The sequence below is a fragment of the Pipra filicauda genome, unplaced genomic scaffold (genome assembly GCF_003945595.2).
Source record: "Pipra filicauda isolate LSUMZ 115617 unplaced genomic scaffold, ASM394559v2 scaffold202_size1376763_pilon, whole genome shotgun sequence".
In the NCBI taxonomy this organism is placed as follows: Eukaryota; Metazoa; Chordata; class Aves; order Passeriformes; family Pipridae; genus Pipra; species Pipra filicauda.
This window is the reverse complement of record NW_024104313.1, coordinates 966,552-978,967: the sequence shown is the minus strand read 5'-3', so window position 1 is coordinate 978,967 and position 12,416 is coordinate 966,552. Positions and strand designations below refer to the sequence as shown.

Below are 12,416 nucleotides of genomic sequence, written 5' to 3'. Positions count from 1 at the left end.
AAATTCAGCAGTCTTTTATTCTTTCCTTTATCTTTGGGCCTCTTCTATTTGTTCTAGGTCCTTGCACCACCCTGATTCAAAGCTGTCTAGATTTCTTTGTATCTAGATGTCATTGTATCTAGAAGTCTAGAAGTCAGACTCACTGCAACGAGGAATGTCACAATATTCCCAGCGTTTAGTTGGGCTGGTAGTGAAACACCAGGGCCGAGGTTCACCATCGGGATTACGGCAATAATTCATCTTTAGATCCTTCTCTGGAAAACTGAACAGGAAAAATAAGTTTTAAGATGTGTCACTAATGGCTGTAACAATTATTCTGTCAGGTTCAGGGTGGTCTTCAGAGTCAGACTCACTTTTCTGGGAGGTATCCATGAGAGTGAGGTTTCTGGGAGTCCCAGCGCTGGCACTCAAGCCCAGACTCTGTCGTTGAAACTACTCCATGATAGTTTTCTCCACTGCAGTGCATGCACTCTACTGTAGGAACAATGCAGAATGAGAGCAAGGGAGACAGAAAGCCCTGGAGGAATTGGTCCATAAACAGTCATACTCGTCTGACATGAAGCTCAAGAGCCTGAGCAGAGCACAAAGCTGAAGGACAGTCTTTTTTTTTGAAAATTAAAAGCTTATTTTCCTTGGTAAAATGCCTTTAGCTAGTTGATTACATTTATAGTTCTTCATTTAAAAAAGCCAACATAATAGACTATAGTTTTTAAAAGGCTGAATTTAAACTACTAAGCGGTATTTTAAAATCTATGCCTTGCTACTGTCATGTTTTGTTGAGTTTTGCACTAGCAACTGTCATGTGGTTGAATTCTAAGACTATGATATGTGAATACACTCATATACCATTTTTTTATCTAGGGAAAAAAAAGATTTTGAATAGCTATTTTGAGAGTCTTTTGGTATCTTCCTTCTTGGTGTTGAAAATGTCTTTGGAAAGTTTCAGTTTGAACTAAACTCAAGTTTGGAACAAATATTCAATTAAAACTAAAAGTATCTGAGTAACTTCACATTCTTGAAAACACATCTTGCAAAAATGGAAAGAAGTTAGTATGTGTACTCTGACCTTCACACTCAGGGATGTTACAGTAATCAAATCTGGTATCAGGGTCAGTTGTGTAACACCAGGGTCCCTTTTCGTCGTTATCAGGGTTTCTGCAGTAGTTTTCTTCCAGTCCTGCATTGGGATACTTTTCAGGGGTATAACTGGAACAGAATTAAATGGGATTACAGAATAAGGCAAGTGTCCCAATTCTTCAGCTGAGAACTCTAAAAACTAAATCTTTATCTGAGGACTGTTTTGTAGATCTTGGTGTTTAGAGGTCTCTTAATTGTTAATGTGTGCCATTGCTGAAGAGTTAGAAGTGTCATAGCAATAGACCTCAGGAAATACAGCGGCTCTAAGGCCAGTCATGTCTTTAATTCTTGCATTTACTTTAACTATTTGGTTTCCAGCAATTACTGCTCAGTCAAGATACCATGTAGCGTGTAGTGAATAGTTTCCTCTGGGACATGTTCCCTGGGAGATGCAAGGAGAAGATATTTGCTGAATGTGAGAGTCCTCTGTAGTCTGAATACTATAAATTCTGAATAGAAGGTTACTAAATAAACCCAATTAGGTGTTTTTCATTAAATACAAGAAATACTACCCTGTTAATTGTGGATTCACTGGTAAAATTATGTACTTCTATCCCATCTGCCACATGTTATACCTATGGCCAAGAGAGAAGTCCTGGTGAGATTAATGGAAAATTCTTATTTCAGCAGAACCGCATGCTTACCTATCTGGTATTTTGCTCATGTAAGGACCACAAAATTTAAATGCAACTGCCAAGGCTGACAATGTCTCTATTGATCATGTAGCACCACTTGGAGGTCTCTGAGTTACAACTCAGATTAGAGAAATATCTTATTCTAGATAGGTACAAAAATATTTTATAAGAAGATTTCTAATACCAAACAAATTGCTTACAAGACTAATTAGCACATATGCATGGCTTAACAACATTTCAGAAAAATATATAAACAGATATTAAAAGGCCTTACTTTGGTTTATGTGGGGAATTATCAGCCCACTTCTGGCATCGCACACCTTTCTGAGTTTTGGCTTCTGTTCCTCTGTAATCCACTCCTTTTCCCTCCTTGCATTCTAGAAGATAAACTGAAATGATATGTGCTTATTTAATCAGTATCATGACATGTCCATTGGATTCTAGCATATAAACCCCCCCATTTTCATGTTAATACATTTAAATACATTTAGTCATATTTTGACTTTTTTATGCTGTCAAAAATAATTCACATTATAAAAAACTACTAGTTGTCTGATGCCTAAATTGTACTAATTGGGACTGAAAAATTTATGGGAAAGCAAAATCTTCCATGCCAGAATTCCAGAGAAATAAGTGTAACACAACCTGGTTATTTTGGAAACATGCTATAGTAGGTTTAAATAATAAAATATGCTTTTAACATTTAAATAGGCACTATAAGAAAATAGAAACATTCTCTTTTTCTTACCTCCTATGATGTTGTTATGGTTATGCACAGTAATTAAAATCAAACCTTTAAACACAGTCACCCGAATTCAGCTGAAGATCACAAAACAGATTCACAGATTCACACATACTACTTTACCAGTTTAAATAAGCAATTTTTTTAAAGTTCATATAAATTCAGATGACGTTTTTTTCATTAAAGTTCACCATGTGATGAATGAGATTGAATTAATTCTGAAACAAGGACTCTCTCCTGTACAGTATAAAATGGATAGTTGGTTGAAAGTGCATAAGATATATGTACTTTTTTAGTCTTATATTTTGGAACTTAATAGTACCTTCATGAAAAAAAGAAAAATAAGAACTGAAAGAATTAGCAATGAAATCCCGTCTCTGTATAAGACAAGGGGAATTTTAGTGCTGAATAAGTCTGGAGTCTGTGTTAGTAGCCTTAAAACATTAAATTGTTTTAAATTAATAATCATTAAATTACATAAGAACTGAGAGTCTAACATTGTAATTTTTTTCCCTGGGAGGTGGGAGCAACCATGACCCCAGCCTCTAAGATTTTCCTGGGAGGACTGAACATCACCTGTCCCAGCATAGAGCTGGTGACTGCAAGGGGAGAGACGGCTGCAAAGGCCATGTCTTTCACTCAGGAAGGAATTCGGATCTTGGCATATTCCCTCAGAGCTTCTGCATCTGCAGGTCAGGGTCAGTCACTGTTAGGCAATCCTCTGGGTTGGAAAACTAAGCAGGAAACTCATTTAACATTTCCCTAATGAAGCAATCTATCTTTTAGGTTGTGATCTGTTTTGTCTCAATGTCTTTAGGTAGTGTCCAAATAAAATACTTGTGGAGACCCAGTTTTGCAACAGTTTTTCTCAGCATCAAAGTTGTAACAAAGCTGACATACAAGCATATTAACAGAAATCTGGAGAAATAATGCCATTTTAGACAGACCTGTCTTGTCTAGAGTGAAAAGAATGAATATTTGAATTTGAAATTAAGTCTAGCTTTTCCAAGGGTCAGTAAGTAGATTAGATTTGGATTTAGAGATGTACCTTTGGTCATGCTTTTATTTCAATGTATACACAGGGGAGAGTTTACTCTAGAAACTTTAGCTGGAAGTCTTTTGGATCCCTCAAACAATTTTGCAATAAAATAACATTAAAACCCTCAATTACTGAACATTGAATTGGTCAAGTGCTGACTCTCTTTGTTTGTGTAAACTTTTGACCATTTATATAACCTTTAGGGTCTTTTCTGTCTGATGACAAATGACTAACTTTGATCCCCAAGCTCAACCCATGTCCCTTGGGTTAACTATTTACAAACAGATACGTAGATAACAATTCCCAATGCATCTTTTATTCTTTTTTCTATAACTCAGATAAAGTTAACTTTCTCTTTTATAGTACATACCATAGAAAAATTAACTTTTAAAACTGTCCGTTTTACACTAATTGTCATCCTTTCCTTTGAATGCATTGATAAATAGCAACTAGGTCTCCTTGAGTAATTGCTTCAACCAAAAAAATACTCTTGGTTTCAGCAATAATATCGCAAAAGCATCTGGACTTATGAAAGGAATTTCCTTGTAGTATCAGGACAGCAGCAGCCTCAGGAGACAGTGATGTGATCTACCTAGGTAAAAGCTACCTTTTCCATTCTGTTCTATAACAATAGATTAAATGGATGTTATCATTAGAATGGACACATAATTATTTGAGACTCTCTGCAAACAAAAAGATGAGCAACAGAGAAACCATCTGACACATACACAATAGGCTGTGTTGTTGATGTTCATGATACCAAGGTCCATATTTTGGTTTCTGTAGGTAGGGGTGGAATATTCAGACATTTTGGTCACATCGAACAACAGTTTTTCACACTTTTACTGGTGGGGTTCTGTTTTTCAAGAAACTAAAGGTCTATGTCAAAAAATGTAGTAAGAAATCCTCCCTGAATATTACAGGACCAGTTCTAGCCTCAGTAAATGCAAGGGATGTTTCAAAAATAAACCAAAATCACAGTTCAGATCCTCACAGTAAGCAAACCCAATATGATTGTTTAGATGTAAGTTACTCATTCAGTCTTTTAACTTTGTTACTTGACAATTAATCTATTCCATTTTCCTTCTGCAATAGGAACTGCAGAAGATTTCTTAGCATTACTTGATTTGTCGAAATTCCCACTTGCTTCTGGATATAATAAAAAATGTTATCTTCTAATCATTAAATTACCTGTTCAGTTATATATATATATAAAGAAAAAATGTAGCTGGTCGTAGGCTTCAGAAAATATCAAGTTGAAAAAGACCCTTAGTCATCTTTGGTCCAAACCCCCATAAAAAGCACAGCCAGCTTCTGAGCTGGATGAGATCGCTCAGAGCTTTGTCCAGTAAATATAAGAAAGGTTGAAGGCTCCCCAGCCTCTCTGGGCAATGTGGTCCAGTGTTTATCCTCCTTTTCTGTGAAAAATTACTTTCCTTATATCCACAAGGTCTGAACAAGATCTCATTTGTATGTTAAGATGCAATCCAGTTAAAGTTACTGAACTTCTATCTAAAAACTTCTTTCAGGTGCTATACATGTAACATTATCTTATCATACAAGTCTTTGCAGGTCATCAGAGAAGTAAAGATGCAGTTTACCTTCCACTTATTGTAATTCTTGACTTTTGGTTAAAAATTAGTCTATCAAAACAACTCCATGTTTGCAGCAGCTGAGAACCTGGTTTGTTTTAGCTTTTTGTGTACCTTTTTTTGTTGTAGTCCAATATTTGATAGATAATATTGTTTCCAATTTCTGAATATTCTCAAATGCATTAATATTTTTTTAAAGTTATGAATCAGCAAATGACCAAAGACAATGTTCACAAATCCACCTAACACAGAAACTTTGATTCTATTCAAAATTTACCACATTATCTTACATCTGGAAGATCGCTAAGGAGGTCTTTTCTCCCTTGTGTATTACTAACGTCAAAGAACAACACAATGGAACTTCTGCTACATTAAAAATAAATCACATTCCTTACTGCCTGTATATAGCAAGAACTCCATGCTTGATCATGTAATTAAAAAGTAGTCTTAAACCTCAATGTTTTTTCTACATTTGGTGTAAGGTGATAAATTTTTAAAAGAGGGGATAAAAAATTGGATAGCTGCCATTTCTTAGAGACAGCTGCTATTTCTTAGAGACAGACTTCCTATTATCAGAAAGCGTTAGAGACTAAATACATTTCTATCAAATAACCCTCATCTATGACAAAGATGATCATCAATAAAATATGTCTAAAAGTGGAATACAAAAATTCACCATGTCATTTAATTATGCCATAAAAATAAGATTAGGACAAAAATGCTACCAAATTCATTAACTGAAGAGTACAAACATCATATAACAATATGAAAATATTATAAAAATAGATCATTTTTATCTGAAGCACAGTTAACACTCTAATACTTCTTAAAAACTAAAACAAAGTTGATTTGAGTCCCATCCAAATAAACTGTGAATTTTCTGTAGTGATACAAAAGAAATTATTTGGTAGCTTCCATCAGTTTTTCTGTGGGCAAAGGTCTGTATCAGAAACCATTGCCAACAGAAGTAGCTTCTCCTAGTCCCCTCAGCAGAGATACAGAAGATGCAAACATGGGTTATTGGCTGGTTCAAAAGAAGAGGAGAGAAGGTACTCCTAAGCATTTCCATTATCCCAGCACCTTCTGCATTCCCGAAGCAATAGTGCTCTTTTCTGCTTGTGAACCCCAGGATTTAGGGAGTGGGAAAGATGGTGGAGCACTAATCTGGGGAAACAAAAAAATCTGTACCATTGTTATACCAGCAATGCAACAAATCCCAGGTGTGAGGTACGGGCTGACCTACACACTTCATCTGACCCAGTGAAGGCTTAGCCCCCATTTACACAAGTGTTACGCGAGTCCCTGCAAAAGCATATCTCAGGGAAACAATATAAAAAAATACACAGACATACTTCTTTTTTCGTAAAGAACTGCATTCGTTCTTCTGAATATCATTGCTGTTTTGGTGTTCTCAGACAATGTTAAACACTGCTGGTCTTTACTGGTAAACAAGAAGGCCCTGTTGGAATTAAGAGGAGAGAGTAATATAAGAAACAGTAACTGAATATATGCTTATTTTCCTGAACACCTTTTTGAGTATTCAGTTATCATTTTAGCAAGCACTACAGTTCAGCAATATTTAAGATCAAGTGTGGTTTTCAAATTGCTGAGTAATACAGCTCACATTTTCAGTGGTGATTTTGATTCTTAAGTGTTCATATAAAAATTAGGTTGAAAGAGAACTACAAGAACAAATTATAACAAGGAATAAAGGGAATATATGCATAAGGCACATTGACTTTATTTAAAAAAAATTAGCGGTCATTCAAGGAGCGAGACATTCTACATAAAGTATGCAGCAGTTACCAAGGAGCAGGTAAAACACAACAATCCGAGACCTTAAATTTTCTTGTGATAACTGTTCTGAATCACCATACATGAAGCAACGTAAGCACTTCGTAAGACACAGCCATTTGTCTTTTCAGCAAGTGCCTTGGTTGCAAGTATGCAGAACTGGAGCAGATGGTGTAACCTTTACAGGATCATCTAAGGAAACCTCCTGATAAGCTAAGTAATTCCTAGAGGTGGCTTTTCTGAACCCAAAACCATGCAATAGCAGCATGGCATTCCCTGAGTTGGTCTATACTAGGAAGGCAAATACTGACAAAGCACATTCTGTAGCCCTGCAACCAGCTGGCATGGCCCCAGTCTGTCTGTACCTGCAAATTCACACAGCCTCTCCCCACAGGAGAGGGATCACATCTGGACTTATTGCTGACAACCACGTTCATGAGTTTTCTGGGTAGGGCTGGTTGTCCTGCATCAAAACTACACCAGAGGCTGTTACCCCCAATAAAACCCAGCTATCAGTAATGTTAAATCTGTAAGTAGGGATGGAGTTAATGAGCATGGCCCGACCCACTACTGAGGTGGGATAACAAGTCTGAAGTATTGATCCTAACTGATTGCTCTGAAGCACTGTTGGGAGAACACTGCAGTGCTGGTCTGGTCTGAACACTCTGCCTAACATTTACCTTTCTTCCCACATACCCTTTCCTGCCAGATAGCTCTTGTTCTTGCTTGATTGTAATACATCTCACATAATTAATTACTAGGGAGGCAATAACATGATGTTACTCCAGTGTCAGATGATGGTAGGTTCAGATCCAAGGCAGAAGCTAAGGAATGATACTGTGTCTGAATATGCTTCAAAAGGAAAAAAAATTCCCTGAAAACTGTAAATATATAATGTAAATATATAGACTTGCCCTCTCTGCCTTCCTTCCTACCCTCCTGAGCCATGTGCTACTGAAGCTCTGCCCTCTCTGGTTTTCAGAGAGGGGAAACTGAATCAAAGAGAACGGGTGGTACTTCGCACAGCCAGCAAACTGCTGTCATCCTTCAGCGTTATACCTCTTTAAGTCTCATTTTCCCTTTTGATTTAAAACACAAAGTTATACAGCACATTTAAAAAGTCAGCAGGTATACCTGCCTTGAATAAAAGCCCCAAGGAGAACCAAGTGCTGGAAACAGCCCTGCAGACAGTCAGTCTGCTAAGTTCAAAAGGTGTGCTGGAGAAGCAGTAAATCAAGAACTCATGAAAATTGGAAGAGAAAACCCTCCTGCCCTGTATGCCTCCCACTGCAGTAATGGGTATCTCTCCTCACTGCTCCAGTTTCTGGCTATACTGCTGGAGCTTAATGGGCTCTGAGGCTTTGGTACAGCCTTAGACTCAGAGCAATAGTTTCCGCTAGGGTAGGAGCCTGAGCAAAGGCCAATGGTTCAGACTGGTCAACACCTTTTGTGCTTTCCTGCCCCCTGAGCTTGGTTAAATGCAAGCACAGAGAGAGAGCTTGGCTGGAAGTAGAGTTTAGGATCATTAAGGTTTAGGTGTCTATTTCTTCCTCATAGTATGTAAATCCAAATTCTAGTAAAAGTCAGAATAATGGATTTATCTGCAAGATAGGTAATGCAATGAACATAAGCAGTGCTATTATTGCTATTATTTCTGTCCTAAATGTCTGAGAAACTAATTATGACTCTTCATTGCACAAGGAGCGCAAGAGCCTTGATAAAACCATGTTAAGTTGGTTTTCAGTGTGCCAAGCTGTACAACAAGACATCGTAAAGTTTTTCAATAAAAATTCAACATAATTTTATTAATATCTCTGTTTCTGCAGTCTTTATCCATATGTCCTAGGCATTCTATTTGTATACATATTTTGTTTTTCCGGCAAACCTCAAACATGCATACTCCTAAGAAATCCCTTGAAAGTTCAAACTGGTGGTAAATAAGGCAGATTGCTCCATCATCTGCAATGCAAGATATATATGGGAACCCATGGAAATTACCTGCAAGCAAACTTATTTTCATTTTCACATTGCTCTGCACATTCTTCCTCACTATTTGCTTTGTAAATTTGCTTCATTGGGTTGAGCAGCCAAGCTCCCTCTGTTCTCACATAGTGGTCTAGGATGCTTCCTTGCACTAAAAGGAAAAAGAGAGGAAGAGTGAACTTGTTAATGCTGACATGATTTATTTCAAACTGTCATGTTAAATTTTTTGTCACCTAGTTGTGTAACATCATCATTTATTTGCTGGAATAATTTGGTTAATGGTGAAAAAATATGGATAAATCTTGCCTTCGTGGTATGGTAAAGGGTAGCATCACTGAAAACCCGATGTAAGGAGGAATGTCTTGAACAGTGCTTTGTATCATTGTGAAAGTCATAACAAGTACCACAAACCTAGGGTATAAAGTGATGGGAACACAGAAGGCGACCCAAGGAGCAAAAAAAAGTGAGGTGTTGCAAAAAGAAAGTATTGGCCACACATACTTTGGAGAAAGTGGAGAAATGGGACTCAAGAAAGATGTGAAACAATGTGTGTCTGTTGCTGGTATCTACCTACTAAGAATGACTTCAGTTTTATGAGTCACCTCTTTTTGAAGGCTCTTACTCTTGCGAAGCTCTTACTCCTTGGTCACTGGAATTATAGATGTTCAGTTTGTAATTTTTGTAGTAACCCTGTATTGAATTTACTTAATAATCAAGGTAGCAGCTGTTGTCCTCCATTGCAATGAATTAACACAAGACATTGTGAATAAATTCATCTAACAACTTCTGGGCTACAGCTGTGTGTGAAATACATAGGATACTAAAAAGTACAGCTATGTTTAATGCTAAACTCAAAAAAATGTTCAGGTACAGTCCTCCTTGTAAAGGATTTCTCCATTTAGTATTTTCTTTCCCTGTTACAGCTATGTGATGTCTGAACGCTTAGTTCAGAATCCTTAGTACACAGTACTGTGACTTTAATGATTTCCAGCTGCAGGCTCACAGACTTGCATGAGTCCTGTGACTTTTACAGTTTTTTTATCCGATGAGCAAACGACTCTTCTGACAAATGTTTGGCTCTGGGAGTTACGTGTTCTGCATGGTTTCAGCCCCAAACAGACAGATGGCCAATAGTCTTTGCAGCACATCTGAGTCCTGAGCTATGTTTTTGTGCCTGGCTTTATGCAATTGCTGAATAAAAGGCATAAAAGGCATACAAGGAATGAACCAGACCACGACTGCCCTCTCATACATAACAGCCATGCTGCAGAGAAGAACTTCTTTCTTCTCTATATTTTTCTGACCCCTGTCTGTCTCGTCCATAGCCCAATGCCAGCAGGAGGGACAAAAGGCCTCCTTGTCCCACTCATACCCATGGCCTGTGACCAGGGGCTCCACTGGGTCTTTCCAGCTGGGAAAGGCAACAGCTCCTCCCTTTCCCAAGTAATATTCTTGTAGAGCGAAGCAGGCTCATGAGCCTCCCAGTATCAAATTCCTTCACCTGAGAGATAGCTCAGCCTGCAGTTGAGTGTTTTCTTAAAGATCATTTTGCACTTACAAGCCGGAGCTGATAAAATAGGGATACAAGACAAATTATGCTTCCTCTCATACCACTGCAAAACCAGAGAAATTACTGAGGGTTTTTTTCTGCATGTAGACTAGGGAAGAGTTTGGCCCTAAGATTTGACAGTTAGTTTAACAGTATGGATGGAATAAAAGGATAGCTGCTGAAAAATAAAAGAATACACTGAAATTTCATGTGACAGGCAGAGGAATCATTGATTCCACTAGTTATTTAAAAACAAAAACATTAAGAAGAAATTAGTTTTGAGAGAAAGCATTAAACTAGGTTAAAACAATATCATAGGGATGCTGCAATGCTCTCCACAAGGAAGAGAAAAACAAGTAAAGGATTCCTATTATGGTACAGCTTCCATGCAACCCTATTTCTGTTCTGTTTTGACATTTTGCAATAATATTTCCATTATTATTACAGCATTTGCTTTTAGAAATATTGACAGGATCATAATTGATTTGATTAATAAAAATATTTCTCCCCTTTTCTGCTATATTTATGTGGAAGAACATAATATTTTAAGAAAAAAAAGGAAAACATGCAATCTGCATAAATGTGCAATAAATTTTCTTGCTATTATTTTTCCTATGTCTATGAAATTTTAAAGTCTCCAAAAGATGTATTATTATCTTTTTCAGAAATGCAAATATTTACTGCCACTTGATAAAGGATTTGCAAGTCCTTTATCAAAAGTGTAGTATTACACATAAAAGTCTAAATTCTATATTACTCCCTCCATATAAAGTTATTATTTATTTGAGAAGGGTATTTGATTTGACTGAGGCTGTTCTGCAAAAACAATGCTTAGAAACTCAAATTTAAACTAAGTTGATAATTCTTAAAATTAAGTAACAGCCAGAGGGTTTTATGCTGGGCTATGCCTCTAATATTTCTAGATAAAATATATGCATACCTTTTCCCAACTGTTACCTTTTTAAACATTTTATAACTACATATGTAAAATGCTTGTTTATTTTATTGAGTCTTTTTATATGCATTGGCACACTCATAACTATATTTTTTTATTGCAACCACAACAGTGTGGTTATATGGATACCTGAAAGAAGATGTGTTTTTTGAATCTCATAGTTCTTTAGAGTTCAAGGTTGTCAGGACAAAGAATATTTATATTTGAAATTTCTGCAAGATTTGCAATCTATGAAACCCAAATATATATATATATATATACACACATACAAAGAGTCCTATTCAGTTCTTGTGTGTTATAAATCTTTTTCTACTATCTTCCACAAAATATCTTTTTGCACTTAAAATACTTCAAAAACTAATGCTGACCAGATTTTGGCCTCCCTATCACATGAAATGAAAAATCTCCTGTTAAGATTGTGGCTATGAAAAAGACTGAAATTGCAGTGTGTAGAGGAATTTTTCCTTTCTTTGTGATTCTCTTTTGCACAAGCATTAGCAAACTTTAAAACAATCAAAATAAGGATCACAGTACCTAGCAATAAAAGAGAAAAAAACCCAAATCTAAGATAAAAGGCTGCTGAAACCAATTACAGCCATGTCTTTGTACAGCCCTTTGACAGGCTGCTTCCCAAGGGTGCCCCCATCTCTGGCTATGGGGCAGTTTTGCAGGGAGCCACTGGTTCCCAATGGAGACACCAAGGCTGCTGCTCTTCTGGTGTCTCTAACAAATACAACCCGGGAACAACCACAGATCTCATTCTATTGAGCAGCAGCTTTTGCTGGCCAGCAAGTCCTGAATCTGTCATCATCCAGGGAAATTGTGATGCAGGGATTTGGGGACCTACCTTCACCACATGGAACTTGCAAATGTTTAGGTCTCACCTAGGCAAGGAGAAGGCAAAGGACTCTTACCTGAGCTGAGCAAGAACAGAAAGAGAAAGGCAGCTTTGCTAATCCTCATTTTGGCCCCGCTGGCGGGTGCTGGAAG

General features: G+C 37.1%; 1 protein-coding gene across 2 annotated transcripts in view; it reads right to left on the bottom strand.

The window, feature by feature from the left end:
• LOC113992332 (plasminogen) overlaps positions 1-12,416 on the bottom strand; it is a 25,908-nt gene extending 13,492 nt beyond the window's left edge. Inside the window, exons 1-7 of one of the 2 annotated variants that reach the window (XM_027729526.2) lie at positions 12,341-12,416; positions 8,938-9,073; positions 6,498-6,604; positions 2,047-2,161; positions 1,067-1,206; positions 354-474; positions 144-262 (exon numbers count right to left, since the gene is read on the bottom strand). In XM_027729526.2, the coding sequence (XP_027585327.1) occupies positions 144-262; positions 354-474; positions 1,067-1,206; positions 2,047-2,161; positions 6,498-6,604; positions 8,938-9,073; positions 12,341-12,389 (787 nt within the window). In that variant the 5' untranslated portion in view covers positions 12,390-12,416. The remainder of the gene's footprint in view (positions 1-143; positions 263-353; positions 475-1,066; positions 1,207-2,046; positions 2,162-6,497; positions 6,605-8,937; positions 9,074-12,340) is intronic. The other variant, XM_027729527.2, reaches the window with a different exon arrangement.